The 17,058-nt window shown below is 45.6% G+C and overlaps 2 protein-coding genes across 7 annotated transcripts in view; one reads left to right on the plus strand and one right to left on the minus strand.

Moving 5' to 3' along the window:
- The window catches only part of PLG (plasminogen), a 51,963-nt gene that overhangs the window by 32,703 nt on the left and 2,202 nt on the right, over positions 1–17,058 (minus strand). For all 3 annotated transcript variants that reach the window (XR_013587353.1, XM_078605867.1, XM_078605866.1), the window contains exons 4-9: positions 15,841–15,955; positions 12,405–12,565; positions 11,788–11,908; positions 10,663–10,781; positions 2,404–2,575; positions 867–1,267 (exon numbers count right to left, since the gene is read on the minus strand). Coding sequence is in view for 2 of the 3 variants with exons in the window: in XM_078605867.1 (XP_078461993.1) it covers positions 867–1,267; positions 2,404–2,575; positions 10,663–10,781; positions 11,788–11,908; positions 12,405–12,565; positions 15,841–15,955 (1,089 nt within the window). In the remaining variant the exon portion in view is untranslated. The remainder of the gene's footprint in view (positions 1–866; positions 1,268–2,403; positions 2,576–10,662; positions 10,782–11,787; positions 11,909–12,404; positions 12,566–15,840; positions 15,956–17,058) is intronic.
- PBLD (phenazine biosynthesis like protein domain containing) overlaps positions 1–17,058 on the plus strand; it is an 82,077-nt gene that overhangs the window by 14,734 nt on the left and 50,285 nt on the right. The window contains exon 2 of one of the 4 annotated variants that reach the window (XM_078605874.1): positions 10,455–10,569. The exons of 2 other annotated variants lie outside the window; for them this stretch is intronic. The gene's annotated coding sequence lies outside the window, so the exon portion shown is untranslated. Of the gene's footprint in view, positions 1–10,445; positions 10,570–17,058 lie in introns of those variants that run through there. One more of the 4 variants, XM_078605875.1, reaches the window with a different exon arrangement.

The raw sequence follows: 17,058 nt of genomic DNA on the forward strand, positions 1-17,058 counted from the left end.
CTACAAAATGAACACAACTTTGATTAAGTGATGCTGCATCAACAGTGGTGCACACACACAAATAACACCACATTTGTCTATAACCCTGTGGCCTTAAAATAACAAGAATATATATAAAATCAGTGACATTTTGTTTCAGGCCTTCCCAAAGCACATCGTGTAGGGGTTGCCAACTTTTCCAAAGACCAAAGCTCGGACTTATATTTTTCAGTCAGCTCAAGTCTGTTTACTCTGCAGTTTGCTGCAATAAAGTGCAACACGATACCGGTACAAGATCTCGGTAAAACATATAATTTCTGCCCCTCGAACGCAGATTATACCAATTCCTGGACTATCAGGATCAATTCCAGAGCAGTGCCAACCCTAGCCTCCTCCATACACAAAAGGGCTTGTTACTATTCACGGATAAAGGAGTGTTGTTTAACGCACCGATTATGATTCGTTCAGCTCGCTTGCCAGTGAGTTGTAGAAGTTGCAACACAAAAATACCTATATTTTAGTTGTGGAAGAATTCTCACACGCAAATTTAGATATTACGATTAGCTTGAAACTGCCTTAAGCGTTTTCAGTTAAGGATATTTGCTTAACCAGGTGATAATTCAAGAGACCAGAATGCGTGACGTTCCCAAAAGGCCAAAAGCATTTAAAAAAAAATCAAATTAAGCGATGGAGCAATTGGAGCAATACAGCTGCACTACTTCAACAATATCGCGCAGACAAGTCAATGCTAAACTACAAATCTCCTGTTGCGTAAGTCAGCTCGGACGGATTGCTCAATTACATCGGAGAAACATTAAATCAGATGTAGGGTGACTGTTGTACGAAAGCGTAAAGGGACGAGGACGCGCTTCGAGCGAGGGACCCACCACTCTGTGGGACGTCGAGGTGAGGCAGCGCCGGCAGTGGAGCCAGGGGGGGCAGGGGAGCGAGAGGCAGCCCTGGGGGCAGGGAGGGCTGTGGGTGCAGGGGGCCGAGAGGCGGCCATGGGGGCAGGGGGGCGAGAGGCGGCTCTGGGGGCAGGGAGGGCCGAGGGGGCAGGGGGGCGAGAGGCGGCCGTGGGGGCAGGGAGGGCCGAGGGGGCAGGGGGGCAAGAGGCGGCCGTGGGAGCAGGGGGGGCAGGGGTCCCCGCCCAGCCTCCGTCAGGGTTCGGTGGGAGTCGCGGCACTTTGGGATGTCGCAGAACTCGAGGCGTGAGCTGGGGTCCATCGTGTAGCACCACGGCGAGGCCGCTCCGTCCGGGTTCCGACAGAAATTTTCCTCCAGGCCCCTGCATGATCGTTTATTTATAAGACTCTACACCTCCGACAATTAATTATTTGTACATGTATAATATTTATCTATTTACGCAGGAAAGCCACGTAGGGTCCCACTGCATTGGTATGTTTGGTCAATCTCAGTTACATTGGGTGTGTTTTTTTAGCTATGGGAGGAAACCAATAAAACGCAGAGGAAGTCTGTGGGGAATGACGGCAGAAAATATAAATGTGCCGTTAAACCTGTCATCACCCAACACAACCAATTATTAAGGTTTGCCACGTAAACAAAACGTGGCAATTAGTTACTAGTCTAGCACACCGGTGTATAGGACAGTAAACCCACAACATTTACAATTACTGGCTGTGTCGGTTGGTGACGGGTTTAACAACACATTCATATTTACGTGATCAGACCCAAAAACCTCCCTCTATTATGGATAATATTGGTCGCGAAAGCCTGCGACGCGTTATATAGAAACTCCACACAGGAATCGACCTCAGGTCCGTCTTGCTGTGAGGCACGAAGTATTACCACTGCGCTGCCACCACCCTGCTGCCCAACAACTGACGTCAACTTTAGATGTCACGAAAAAAATATATATCAATCACATGAATGATACAAATGCATCATCAAAAAAGTCTAAAGTTATTTTCTGCTCAAATGAGCATTGAGGCGGTGCTCATCTTCTCGTTATGGCCCCGTAGGAACCAGTGTACAGGACAACCACTGTCGACTTCCCTATAAAGTGGTACTCAATTTTATCGACCCCTGAGGGATGATGGGCTGAGTCGCTATGTGTGATCCCAATTGAGTAATTTGCGAGAAATTTAAAAACAAACTTGATGCCGGTACACGATGGACCTACTTATTTCAAATGACATCACTGTTAAGCGGACGGCGCCTTCGGGTGTTATGGTGAATATGCTCGCAGGAATAACCAGGGCAGCCTGCCGAACTTGAACCGCTGAACCTCTCTGCGACAAGCGGCAAATATTCTACCAAACAGGCCCGCATCACCGCCCGAAAATTCCGTAATTATGTGCATCATTGTCGATGGTCGTGAGGAGGAGGTAAAGATGCAGTGGGCAATTCGGGCTGCGCACACTGCGGCACGGTGCCTCGCTGGTGGCACAGCGGGTGACTCACCTGCAAGGGTAACTCTCCGGCATTACTCCATGCTTGTGAGGGTACTGGGAGCTCCAGGCTTGGCACTGCTTGCCCGAGCGAGTGGTGGACTGGGTGCCTCGGTAGCTCGCCCCACTGTCTTCCACGCACCGCTGCGAGGAATTCACGGCCGGCAGTATCGCAGGCACATGCTCTGGAAAAACGGCAAAAGTCGGCGCGATCTCCTGCTGCTTAAATGAGCTCAGAGGCGTTTGCGCTCAATGTCCTGTTTACAGCCCTGCAAAGCCAGTGGTGGAAATTCTACATTCCTATGGCGAGGGGCGTGAGTCTGTGCATAGGACAACCGTGGTTGACTTCCCTACAAAGTGGTAGATATTTTATCGACCTCTGAGGGATGATAGGCTGAGTTACCACCCGCCACCCCCACAACCTTCCGATTGCGAACTGCTCACTCCAAAGCTGAGCCACCCAGCCGTATGTAATTGGTTGACTTCCCTACAAAGTAGTACTCATTTATATTTCATTAAGAGATGATGGGCCGGGTCAACCGACAACCAGGATGTGAAACTCACAACTTTCCGATTGTGAGCCGCTTGCTTCGCACTGAGCCATCTGGCCGGTCGTACCAATATATTGGACATCACTCCTTGTTATTGGTGAAAAAGAGCTTCATAGCTCATTGGATTCCTCCAGTATAAATCCATGAGCTGATTCTGTTGTTGAAGTTGCCCAGTAAGTTAAAACAGTGACATGCGATTGAGCAACTAATAAATAAAATAATTGTAACCGTTCTGATAGCTACAGGCTTAGTGCTGTGTGGAAGCGTATTATTAAGTAATACTACACTGTTTAATTGCATGCCTATAGAGGTCACCATATATTCTATGGGTCTTTTGGTAAAGCCACGTAGATAGAAAAATAATTAAAAAATATCACGACGTATCGATCGCAACACAAGCAATCGTCTTCAGGCGAGAGAGAGAGAGAAAACTGCTGAGACAAGGTCTTAAATAGGCCTGAGATGGGTGCATCAAGGTAGGTGGGTGGAGCTAGAGCTGGTCAAACCACAGAGGCTGAGGCAAGTGGCCTTTGTATTGTGAGAGATTAGCCTGTCGGGCGCCACCAAAGCTGTGGAGGTGGTCATTGTATTGTGTGTAGCCCAAGGGTAAGTGGGCGGGGCTAGAGATGGTATTTGCATGTAAATGTAAGATCGGAGGGCGCCCTGAGGCTGTGGAGGTGGCCATTGTATTGTGAGAGATTAGCATGTCAATGTAAGAGAACCACGGCAACGTTGGATGTGCTCGGTTAATAACGTCCTTCCAATGATTGCTCAGTTTGTACCCATCTTCTCAGTTGAAATTGTGTCTGTGTTTATATGTCTGGATAGCTTCATGAACTAATCTGTGTTGTTAGCCAGTAGGTTTGCAGAGTACCTTCGTCTGGAAAAAATCAATTTCGTGTGTGCCCACAACATTAAAACAATGATCAGTCATGGCCACGGTATTGGTTCTACCGTGTTTCAGATCTGCCTTATATTCACGAACACGGTTCGAGACATGTTGCTTAGTTTCCCCAATGTAACTACTGCCGCAGACACAGCTTAGTTTGTAGATACCCGGATATTGCATGTCAGGGATGACATCCTTCACAGATAGGATCAGATCATGAATTTTATGTACTGTGTTAAATAGAACCTGGATCTTGTGTTTGTTCATGATTTTGGAAATCTTTTTGGTAACCCTTGCAATGTATGGCAAGGTGATGGTTTTGGGCCCTCAGATGGTTCTTTCCCAACGGGTGAGGTGATAGCTTTACGGATTGTGTAGTCCAAATATCCATTCATCTTGAGGGCTTGGTGTACGTGCTCAAATTCACTGGCTAGGTGGTGATGGCCGGAAATACAACGAGCTCTATGGTGTAGAGTTTTGATGAGGGAATTCTTCTGGGCTGGATGGTGGTGGGAGTCAGGTTTTATGTAGGCATCCGTATAAGTGGCTTTCCTGTAGACAGAGTTGATGTGGTTGAAGAATTGGTCCAGCGCTGGTAGGCCATGTGGCCAGTTGACGAACGTGTCATCTATGTATCTCTTCCACAAGGAAGGATGTAGGATGGATGCCTGGATGGCATCTGTCTCAAATTTATCCTTGAAAATATTGGCTACAACTGGAGATAAGGGAGAACCCATTGGGGTACCTTCAACTTGTTTGTAGAATGTTCCATTCCAGGTGAAGTAAGTCTTGGTGAGGCAGTGTCTAACCAGGGCAGGTACATCAGCATTCAGTCCTTGTTGGACCAAATCTTCAATTATTGTAATGGTGTCAGGCACAGGAACTTTGGTAAACAAAAATACCACATCGAAATTGACAAGTCACCTGAAGATAGTGAGATGTCCTTAATTAGAGATACCAAGTGAGCCGAGTTAAGTACCGCTGAGGTGGTCTTGCCAGTGAATGGATGTAAGGTCTCAGACAGAAATCAGGCCAGTTTGAAGGTGGGTGAGTCAATGGTGGAGACGATAGGACGGAGTGGTGTACCTTCTTTATGGATTTTTGGTAAGCCATAAAATCTGGGTGGTCTAGCAGCAGAGGGTTTTAGAGAGAGCCACTTGTTTGGTTTGATTAAAGATGCCGAATCAGTTATGATTTTGTTGGTTTTTGTAACCAGGCTGTCGGTAGGATTTCTATTGATTTTTTGGTATAGCTGCCATCATTAAGTAGGTCCTGAATTTTGTTATTGTATGTGGTTTTGTCCATGATGACAGTGGCATTTCCCATGTCGGCTGAGAGGATGACTATGTCATCTCTCTTTTTTAGTTGAGAAAGCTCAAAGCGCTCATCCTTGCTGATGTTGCTAATAGGTGTCTTAGCGTTTTTGAGGATTGCAGCGATTTCAGATCTTGCCACGTCTGCAGGAATGTGTCACAAACCCTTAAGGACTACGTCGACCTGGGCAATGATATCAACTGGGATGTGTTTAGGGGTGACTGCGAAATTCAACCCTTTAGCTAGAACCGAATTTAGGCTGTTGGAAATTGGGCTGTTACTCTGATTGATCACAATCTTGTCATGCCTAACTTTTTAATGTGTGGATCTGGCTTGGGACCCCCAGACCCGCTGTCCTTCTAAGAGTCGGGACTGAGTGGGCCAGTGGCCGGGACCCGAGGATCTTGGCTGGGTCGGGTCAGGATAGCCTCCCCTAGGGCCCCTAGTCAGAGGGCTGAGAGTTCATAGTCCCAGTGTTAGGAGGCACGATAGCCCGGAGGCCATACCTCCCCAAGTGGTGGGTGTAAGGGGCCGTTACCCCTTTTGTGTTAGGGACCTTGTATTGAGTTTATTTGTTATATAAAAGTGTTACCTCAAGTACCGGCTCTCCCTCGTCTTTGGGCTCACTACACATTCATCTTGAGGGCTTGGTGTACGTGCTCCAGTTCACTGGCTAGGCGGTGATGGTCGGAAATACAACGAGCTCTATGGTGTAGAGTTTTGATGAGGAAATTCTTCTGGGCTGGATGGTGGTGGGAGTTAGGTTTTAGGTAGGCACCGTATGCGTGGCTTTCCTGTAGACAGAGTGTCCCATTGAGCCATCTGGTCTCTTTTCGATTAAAACATCCAAGAATGGTAACTTGCCATCCTTTTCCACTTTCATGGTGAATTTGATGGCTGAGTGTATGGAATTGATGTGATTGAAGAATTGGCTCAGCGCTGGTAGGGACAAAACCACATTCCGCGACACTAAGGTAATACCGATTGCCTTTACACTGACATCTGCTGCCGTCACTTCTCCGAATGCTAAACGGTCTTATTCAGGGCCGGCCTAGCCCTGATTTCAGAGAGAATAAGATTGCTCCGATTTGAACTAGACCAGGGGTCTGCAACCTTTAAGACATAAAGAGCCACTTGGACCCGTTTCCGAAGGAAAAAACAAACTGGGAGCCGCAAAACCATTGCAACTATTAAAACAAATATAACACTGCATATATTGTTTCTTACCTTATTGCTATATACAGGATCGTGCAGTCAGCTGTCAATCTGAATAAAAAAAGGACTTTTTCACTTAACAATGTAAAATATATTTTTGCAAATTAATAGCTAAATTACCTGGTTAATGGGATTTTTGCTCCTGAACCTCAGTGCACAGTGTCTGCACATCAGGGCTGTAAGACGTCACCTTCATTTTCACACAGGCTTGCAAGCTGTCATCTGTGAGGCGTGATCGATGTTTGTTTTTAATATAGTTCATGTTGGAGAAGACCTGCTCACATACATATGTGGAGCCGAAGATCGACAGGACTCCAAATGCATACTTTTTCATGTTTATATAAGTGTTGGGGATGGCATTCCATGTTTCGAATACAAGTTTGTCCTGTTTGGGAAGGTTTTCAATATCACTCCATTTATGATTCTGAGCCAGAATGGCCTTCTGACGGGCAACATCCTCAAGAGTAGCGGTCAAGCATTTGAACTTGGACACCCATATATCTTTGTCGGCTATATCAGCCAGTTCCATCTCAAGATCAGGTTGACTTACACCTGCAAATGCAGTCATATTCAATAGGGATGGATCGATCGCCAGGGGAGTGACAGGGAAGGATAATGTCGTTTTTTCCTCTCTGAACTCACAGAATCGTTTCCCAAACGAACTTTGCATTGTGGTGATTGCAGACTTGAAATATTCCAAATTTATCGTATCATGACTTTGTTTGAACTCTCTCAAAGAGGGAAAGTGAGACAGTGTACCTCTCTGTAAATCTTTGACAAACACTGTCAACTTGCGCTCGAATGCCAAAACCTCCTCCAGCATGTGCAGGGCTGTGCCTCCTTTCCCCTGAAGGGTTGTATTTAGCGTGTTTAGATGTGCTGTCATGTCTACCATAAAATGTAATTTTTCCAGCCACTCTGGCTGTTCCAGCTCAGCAAAGGTGAGCTCTTTGCTGCCCAGGAAGGTTTTTACTTCTTCCAAACATGTGACAAAGCAACGGCAACGTTATTGCCTGTCACCGGGCGGGCAGTGTGGAGCTGAGCGGCGACCTGTCAGCAGCGGCAACGCCAGAGCAGGTGTCACAGTGCGCCTCCTCCCCTCGCTAGCATCCGCCCCAGAGCCGCGGTCAAGGTTCAAAAGAGCCGCATGCGGCTCCGGAGCCGCAGGTTGCCGACCCCTGAACTAGACAATTTAGACAAGACTCTCTTACAATCACACTTAACATTGACAGAAAAAATGTCTACATCTGATTGGGACCATGTAGATAACATGACAGCCTCTTCAGCCGCCTCAATGTCAGCTAAATGCAAAGATAACCTGATTTCCAAGTTCAACGTCCTGTCCAAGAAGAAGCCAGATCCACACTTTAAAAAGTTAGATGGTGACAAGATTGTGATCAATCTGAGTAACAACTCAATTTTCGACAGCCTAAAATCGGTTCTAGCTAAAGGGTTGAATTTTGCAGTCACCCCTAAACACATCGCAGTTGACGATATCATTGCCCAGGTCGACGTAGCCCTTAAGGGTTTGGGACACATTCCTGCAGATGTGGCAAAATTAGAAATCGCAATCCTCAAAAACGCTAAGACACCTATTATCAACTTCAGCAAGGATGAGCGCTTTGAGCTTTCTCAACTAAAAAAGAAAGATGACATAGTCATCCTCTCAGCCAACAAGGGCAATGCCACTGTCATCATGGACAAAACCACATACAATAACAAAATTCAGGACCTACTTAATGATGGTAGCTATACTGAAATCAATAGAGATCCTACCAACAGCCTGGTTATGAAAACCAACAAAATCATCACTGATTCGACATAGCGGCTCTCTCTAAAACCCTCTGCTGCTAGACCACCTAGATTGTATGGCTTACCAAAAATCCATAAAGAAGGTACACCACTCCGTCCTATCATCTCCACCATTGACTCACCCACCTACAAACTGGCCTGATTTCTGTCTGAGACCTTACATCCATTCACTGGCAAGACCACCTCAGCGGTACTTAACTCAGCTCACTTGGTATCTCTAATTAAGGACATCTCACTATATTCAGGTGACTTGCTTGTCAGTTTTGATGTGGTATCTTTGTTTACCAAAGTTCCTGTGCCTGACACCATTGCAATCATTGAAGATTTGGTCCAACAAGGACTGAATGATGATGTACCTGCCCTGGTTAGACACTGCCTCACCAACACTTACTTCACCTGGAATGGAACATTCGACAAATAAGTTGAAGGTACCCCAATGGGTTCTCCCTTATCTCCAGTTGTAGCCAATATTTTCATGGAGAAATTTGAGAGAGATTCCATTTAGGCATCCAGCCTACGTCCTTCCTTGTGGAAGAGATACGTAGATGACACATTCGTCATCTGGCCACATGGCCTACCCGCACTGGGCAAATTCTTCAACCACGTCAATTCCATACACCCAGGTGGAAAAGGATGGCAAGTTACCATTTTTCGATGTTTTAATCGAAAAGAGACCAGATGACTCAATGGGACACTCTGTCTACAGGAAAGCCACTCATACGAATGCCTACCTAAAACCTGACTCCCACCACCATCCAGCCCAGAATAATTTCCTGATCAAAACTCTACACCATAGAGCTCGTTATATTTCCGACCATCACCACCTAACCAGTGAACTGGAGCATGTACACCAAGCTCTCAAGACGAATGGATATTCGGACTTCACAATCCGTAAAACTATCACCCCAACCATTGGGAAAGAACCATCTGAGGACCCAATCAAAATCATCACCTTACCATGCATAGCAGGGGTTACCAAAAATATTTCCAAAATCATCAACAAACACAAGATCCAGGTTCGATTTAACACAGTACATAACATTTGTGATCTGATCCCATCTGTGAAAGATGTCATCCCTGACATGCAATACCCCGGCGTCTTCAAACTAAGCTGTGTCTGTGGCTGCGGCAGTAGTTACATTGGGGAAACTAAGCGACATGTCTCGGACCATGTTTGTGAACATAAGGCAGATCTGAAACACGGTAGGACCAATACCTCGGCCGTGGCTGATCATTGTTTTAACGATGTGGGCACACAGGACATTGTTTTTTCCAAGACGAAGGTACTCTGCAAACCTACTGGCTATCAACAAAGATTTGTTCATGAAGCCATCCAGATATATAAACACAGACACAATTTCAACCGAGAAGATGGGTACAAACTGAGCAATCATTGGAAGGATGTTATTAACCAGTTTAAGTCATAACTGACTATGATGGTTCCATCCTACCTGTCGATGCTAGCTGTTATTTCCGACTCTCTGAGTTGCCTTGCCAGGTTGGATGTCTTTGCATTGACAGGCTGGATGTCTCACGAGCAAATCCACCGTTGCGGTGGTTCTCTTACATTGACATGCTAATCTCTCACAATACAATGGCCACCTCCACAGCCTCAGGGCGCCCTCCGATCTTACATTTACATGCAAATACCATCTCTAGCCCCTCCCTCTTACCCTTGGGCTACACACAATCAACAGGCTGAATGTCTCACTAGCACATCCACCATGGCGGTGGTTCTTTTACATTGACATGCTAATCTCTCACAATGCAATGGCCACCTCCACAGCCTCAGGGCGTCCTCCGATCTTACATTTACATGCAAATACCATCTCTAGCCCCTCCCTCTTACCCTTGGGCTACACACAATCAATGGGCTGAATGCGCATCCAAAAGCGCCGTGCAATGCAGTGACTGCCAACACGTCTGTCCTCTTAAAGTATTTATTTGGCAGTGAGTCACAACGTGTACAGAGCCGCAATCTGTGAGAATTACAGACATAACACTCACAGGTGACGTTCACCTTCCTGTTACACCCCCACTCCTCATTCGCCCTTCGACCCCTGTGTGGTCTACGGAGACCGGGTGGACAGACGACGACTTGAGCAGCAGCCGGTAACGAAGTCACACGCACAGTCGGACCTTTACAGCACTGCATAGTCAGAGCTGTGGAGCGGCGGCGTAGTGGTTAGCGCCATGCGTTTCGAACCCATCGACCAGAGTTGGATTCCCGCTCACAACCAATTAAAATGGTGAATATTTGAACCGGTCTTGTGCCTCCGCTAGGTCGACTCAACCGCAAACGAGTACCTGGTGTGAAAACATCGCCACGAGGAAGACAAAGGTGGCCGGGCGTGGTGTTGGCCACTCACCCCCTTGCGTGTCGTGCCGGCCTTCATAGGTACTACCCGCTGACATCCCTTTCCCCAACAGCCCGTTACAGGCTACACGGGGGATTTGAGGATGAGCGGTGGCGGGGAGGGCGAGGACTCACGGCATTTGGGAACCGCGCAGAGCTCCCAGCGCAGCAGTGGGTCCGTGGTGAGACACCAGGGCCTCGGCTGCCCGTCCGGGTTCCGGCAGAAATTGTGCCTCATTTCGTTGCCCGGGAATCTGGAGAGAAGCCGTGAATTATTTGTCTGCTTTGTGCATCTGGTATTCGTGGGATGCATTTTATTTTAATGTACATTAATGTGTGTGTTTTTGGTACAAGGTAATGGTGGTGTGGTATGGGGCCCTGCTGATGGAGAGGCCTCCGTTAGAGCGAACTGACACATGCAAGGTTCAGTTGACAACATATCCGTGTCACTTGGATATGCTTTGTAGGATTGATGGAGCTATGACTGGAACGCATCACAACCGTGTGCGCCAGTTGGTCGGCGGTGGAGCAAGCACCTCACAATCAGAAGAGTTGCGAGTTCGAATCCAGGGTTGGGGCGTTGACTCAACCCATCATCCTTCCCTCCTTGGATCGATTAAATAAGTACCACAGTGGTGGTCCCCACTGGCCAACGACTGGAAACCGATTATCAGATTTAACAGCACACACACGGGTGTGCAGCGTTGCAGGCATAGCGCTCACATCCTTGTCCAGACCATTAACTCAAAAATAACTGAATGTGTGGCCACGTTGGCGTTTAGAATCACCCCCTCAAAGAGTTGACAAAATGTGGCCATCCTGGCAGGAGGTGACCACCGCCGCAACGCCCAACTGAGTGGGAATTCATTTTGCATGATCAAGAGCCGTTAGGGCGCCGTAGTGGTGAGATGTTAACTCCCTCGCCTGGTCGTGGGTTTGATCCCGATTCTGACACCTGTAAATTTGGAGTTTGTGTGTCTCTCTCTCCGTGGTTGCGTGGATTTTTCTCCAGGTCCTCCTGTTTTTCCCTCCATGTTTAGAATGAACATCACACATTTAATAATATTTGGCTGCTATAAATGTCCACGTGATAATAAGCCACTTCGTTGAGCGATAATTTGTGATAAGCAGGTCGCTTCTGAAAAAGAACTACACAGCTCAGTGGGCCTTACCTGGTAAAATATTTTTGTTTTGTTTAGTTTTAATAGTTTCAGATTAATGGAGCTGGTGTGTAGAGTGGGTGCTAGAGGCATGTGTAACCTGTTGGCTGTGAAACTGTGAGTGTGTGGAGATTGAAAGTCCCATCGCTGGCATTCTTTCCCCGATTGCGTTTGAGAAACATTTCCCTGATAATCTTCCCCGGAGCACTGGTAACAGTTTTCTGAAACGAGGAAAAGAAAATATTAACTTTGTATGTATGTTGAACTTTTTCGCACCGTACATAGCCAACCATGCTATATCCCATGATATAGTGGGGCAAATATTTACAGCAAACAGTCTGAACCATATCTTTGCAGCGATTCCTACTGCATGCTAAATATTTAAATTTTTACATTCTCAAAAAAGCATCAATGTATAACGTACAAGATACCCATTCGTATCATACACTCTCGGTCCAATACAAGTAGCGCCAACACGGACGTCTCAAGTTCAAGTTGACTTTGTCTGACCAAGTGAGAACTCAAGAGACGAGTCTCACTTGCAAGAATGAGCTGGGTCACAAAACCGTAAAAAGCAATATCGTGAAAACTAAGTACACCAATGAAGTGCAGCCACTTGCGTTGTATATATTGTCTACGTTGTACCCACACCCACATTATGGGTCGTCCAACAGCGAGCGCGTTTGCGCTGGTGGGATGCGGAGAGTTTCACGTTACGTGTGTTTGGCTGAGACGGATCCCGGCAGGCAGGCACACCGCAGACCTCCCACCGCCGGGCTGGGTCGGTGGTGTAGCACCAGGGCCCTGACACGCCGTGATCCGGATTCCTGCAGAAATTATCCTCCAGCCCTAACTCGGGGTGAGTCCAAGGCGTGAAGCTAACACAGAGCAAAAAACACTCAAAGTTGATTTTGGCCTTCCAATCAAACGCGGAAACAACTCGGTTAAACGTCGTAGTAGGCTTTCCCGACCAATATTATCCATAAGAGGTTTTTTGGGTTAGACCTTGTTAATAGAAGTGTGTCGTTAAACCAGCCACCACCCGACACAACCAAATAATAAGGGTTCTCACCTAAACAAAACGTTGCAATTAGTTACTAATTTAGCATGTCGGTGTGTCTTATCAGGCGACAGCCAGAATTGTGGAGAAATCCTCCTCCTGATGAGGCTGGTTGTAATTACCAACGAAACGTCACACTCAAAATGTAAATGTTGTGGGTTTACTCTCCAACACACAACCGGTGTGCCAACTAATAACTAATTGGCACGTTTTGTTTACGTGACAAACCTTACTAATTGGCTGTGTCGGGTCGTGGCGGGTTTAAGGACACATTTATTTTTATGCGATCTAACCTAAAAAAGACCTCTTATGGATAAAACAACCGCTCGGGGTTTCTGTTGAATATCACAGAACAGTGTAGGGATAACCACATTTTCTGGTTCTAAAGGACAAAATGGCCACAAATTCTGTTATTTTGAGTTGGCGGTCTGGAAAAGGCTGAGTGTGTTTGTGCATGCAAATGACGCATGACTTTGTGTGTTGTTGATTCTAAGTGATGTGAAGGATCTGACACACACGTAAACACATGGAGAGGTGTGTGTGTGTGTGTGCAGCTTGCATAAACATTCTGCCGAGTATGTAGCCGCTGGGAAAATTGAGAAGCCAGTGCACAAAAGTGCAGCGCGAGTGAGTTAAACCAACATGGAGTGTCGTCTGCGCTTGGCAGGACCTTGCTTAATGTTTCCAAACCCCCTCTACAAATATCGAGAGCTCAATGAGTCACCTTGTGTTTGGGTGAGCATCACAAACAAGTGAAATGTAGCTGACCTGGGTGAACCGCGCAGGGTAATGATTAAGTTAAAAACGCTGCAATATAAGGTGTAACACAAACATTAGCGTCGTTTACACCATTGGAACCTCATTTGCCAGTAAAAAATATGATAATTCTTTTTTTACCCTTCTATCTGGCAACAAAACTGACACTTTTTTACAAGGAGTCATGTTTGCATAGACCACAATACCTGCAGTTATGTTTTTTGTTTGCATTATGACTGCAGGTATTGTGGTCTATGCAAACATGACTCCTTGTAAAAAAGGTGTCAGTTTTGTTTCTAGATAGAAGGGTAAAAAAACAATTATCATTAGCGTCGTTGTTGAGGAAGCAAGTAACAGTATGTATACGCAGACACTACGCTTCCATTCCACGTGTGAATTTTCACGTAAAAATATTCCATGTTCTTCTTTCCCCATTTCATCAGCCACATAGCCCCATTCTGGGAGTGGAGAATTTTAGCAGCATTGGTTCAACACAAGCAAAACTCTGGATAGACCGGTTTTGACATGCAGTGTCTGACCAGTGGAGTCAGGCTTGATTAAACCAAAGCTGATGAAGTGCCAGATGTTTATAGGCAAGAAATGGGTCTGCTGGGTTGTGTGGAAATATATATTTAAAAAAATGGAACATTTGTGTGGAAACGTGGATTTTTCACAGTTGTCTCATGGTTGGCATTGCAGATGTCCCCATGCTTGTTTGAACACAGACATGATAATTTGTTTTTTACCCTTCTATCTGGCAACAAAACTGACACCTTTTTTACAAGGAGTCATGTTTGCATAGACCACAATACCTGCAGTCATAATGCAAACAAAAAACATAACTCTGATAATGTATGCACTGTCCTTGAAGTTGATTGGTCCACACCCGAGACAGCTTTCCTTAGAGCCTAAAAGGCTTTCCTTAGAGCCTAAAAGGCTTTCCTTAGAGCCTAAAAGGCTCTAAGAAAAGCTGTCTCGGGTGTGGACCAATCAACTTCAAGGACAGTGCACCTTTTTTACAAAGGTGTCAGTTTTGTTGCCAGATAGAAGGGTAAAAAAACAATTATCATATTTTTTACTGGCAAAAGAGGTTCCAATGGTGTAAATGCTTACCCCGAGCTCTCATACTCTGATGGTGCATTGTCTTTGAGTTGTGCGCCTTTTGGCGTCATCTGGTCCAACCCATGTGAGACTAGGCCCTAAGGAAAGCTGTCTCGGGTGTGGACCAATCAACTTCAAGGACAATGCATACATTATCAGAGTTATGTTTTTTGTTTGCATTATGACTGCAGGTATTGTGGTCTATGGAAACATGACTCCTTGTAAAAAAGGTGTCAGTTTTGTTGCCAGAGAGAAGGGTAAAAAAACAATTATCATATTTTTTACTGGCAAATGAGGTTCCAATGGTGAACACAAACACTTGGATATTGGCTTCTTGACTTAAAGTAGCATTGTCAGTTACCCCTGTGCATTAACTGTTAAGTGCATTAGGTGGGCAGTTGTGGAATCATTAAATGTGTGACATCACTTTAACATCCACGAACATACTGCATTTTTTTTCTGGTGAAGAAATACACAAATCTAGAAACACGTAGTAACGAATTGGCACGTTTTGTTTACTTGACAAAGCTTACTAATTGGCTGTGTCAGGTGGTGGCAGGTTTAACGACACATTTTTTTTATACGCGATCTGACTCAAAAACCTCTGTTATGGATAATATTGGTCGGAAATCTTCCTACGTGATGAACTGACATAAATACTGTCTGAAAATAATGTGCACATTCTCATAAAATGGCATTTCTATCTCTATTTGGATGAGGAAAGGCATGACACATTACGCATATATAATTAAGTTGGAATGCATGCGACGCAAATTAAATGAAATCACCAGCAACAATGACCGCCCACCTATCAACTGCTATGCGATTTCATGCAACTTCGCTGTCAAATGTGAGACAGAATATTTGGAATATTCACAGCATAAAGGCTTTTGGAAAAATGTCATACTCAATTTCCATGAATTCAAGTGGAATAGCTGGCTGTGGAGATGTGCCAGGATACGCAGCTAACGCCACACCGGCACTTCTCAGAACACCAGATACGTGCATTGAAACTTTACAGAACGACTCCTATTGCTACACCGCGATGTCTCCGCTGCGGAGAAACGGCAGTGACCACGGGCTGCTGATGTGTGAATGTTTTATATCTGGAGTCCTACATTTAAATTTCAACCACTGGACATGAACATTACACATACGTTTAGGTGATTGCTGAAAACACAATCAACCGTCATTTGTCTTGCGTTAGTCCACTCGCATCGAGAGAAAGGGAAATACTTGGGGCGGTGTGGCTTGTTCGTGCTCCAGAATTGGCACTGGCGTCCCGATGTTGTTTTGGAGACCGTCCCTCTGTAGGAAATGCCAAGGCCCACCATGCAGTCTTGCAAATAAACTGAGAAATGTTAACACAAAGATACGTTAATCCCGTGCACCTTGCGGGTAGTTTGTAATCATATCCATAAGGTTATACATTACTACATTAAATTTGGATTACACACAGCAACAACAGTCATAGCCCCCTACTGGCAGACCGATGCCGACTTGCAGGCCGGCGCAGTCACCTCGTGTTGCACAGGGACAGCTGCCACTGGGGGTGCCCTTTAAATGTTTTAAATGAGATAATAATTTCAATTTATAAAGCGGGCATAAACATGTGATGTAAGGAGCTCTGAGTTGTTAAAGCATTTAAGCAATGCATATACATTCATATATTTATTATTATGTACTAGTTGTTTGTGTAACTTATCAATGGTATAGCATCACCAACCACCCACGGGAGCCACGGTGGCGAGATCTTAACTACTTCGCCTGATATACAGGAATGTGTATGTTTGATTCCGACCCACGTGTCTCTCCCCGTGGTCAGATTAATTTTTCTCCGGGTCCTCCGGTTTTTCCCTCCACATTTATAAATATGCATTTCGAGTATTTGGCTGCTGTAAATTTCCACATGATAAGCTGCTTCGTTGAGTTATAATTCTAATTTGTGGCCAGATCACTTCAGTGGGGCTTACCAAGTAAAATAAAACAGTTTATAGTTTAACTTAAACTCCCTGCCCCTGTTCAGGCATGGGCTCAATACCTTCCCTTTGCCTCTGTCTATGACTGCTTCTCTACATCCAGTAAATATTCCAGGGTAATTCTGTTCAGCACCGTGCAATGCACTCACATTATTTACACGCTGATTCAATCCACACGCATTGCAGTTTTATTGTGACCCCGTTGCTAGATGGGGGTTTTGTTTCTCTGTGGATGGAGGCTTATCACAAATGCACAGAACGGAGGTTCAAGCCCACGTCTGGATTTCGCCTGGACAGTCGGGGAACTGGCATCTCTGTTTGGGTGGCAGGTATTGATTTGTACCAAGATCTGGTGCCGGTAATTGTGTGGAACTTTATCACAGAAAATTCCAAAGTTTTGATAGACCTGGGCAAACAAATATGGAAAAGGTGGCAGTCTTTAAGTCCGGAATGAGTTGCCACCACAAATGCCCAA

The sequence above is a fragment of the Lampetra planeri genome, chromosome 25 (genome assembly GCF_965212315.1).
Source record: "Lampetra planeri chromosome 25, kcLamPlan1.2.h2, whole genome shotgun sequence".
NCBI lineage: Eukaryota > Metazoa > Chordata > Hyperoartia > Petromyzontiformes > Petromyzontidae > Lampetra > Lampetra planeri.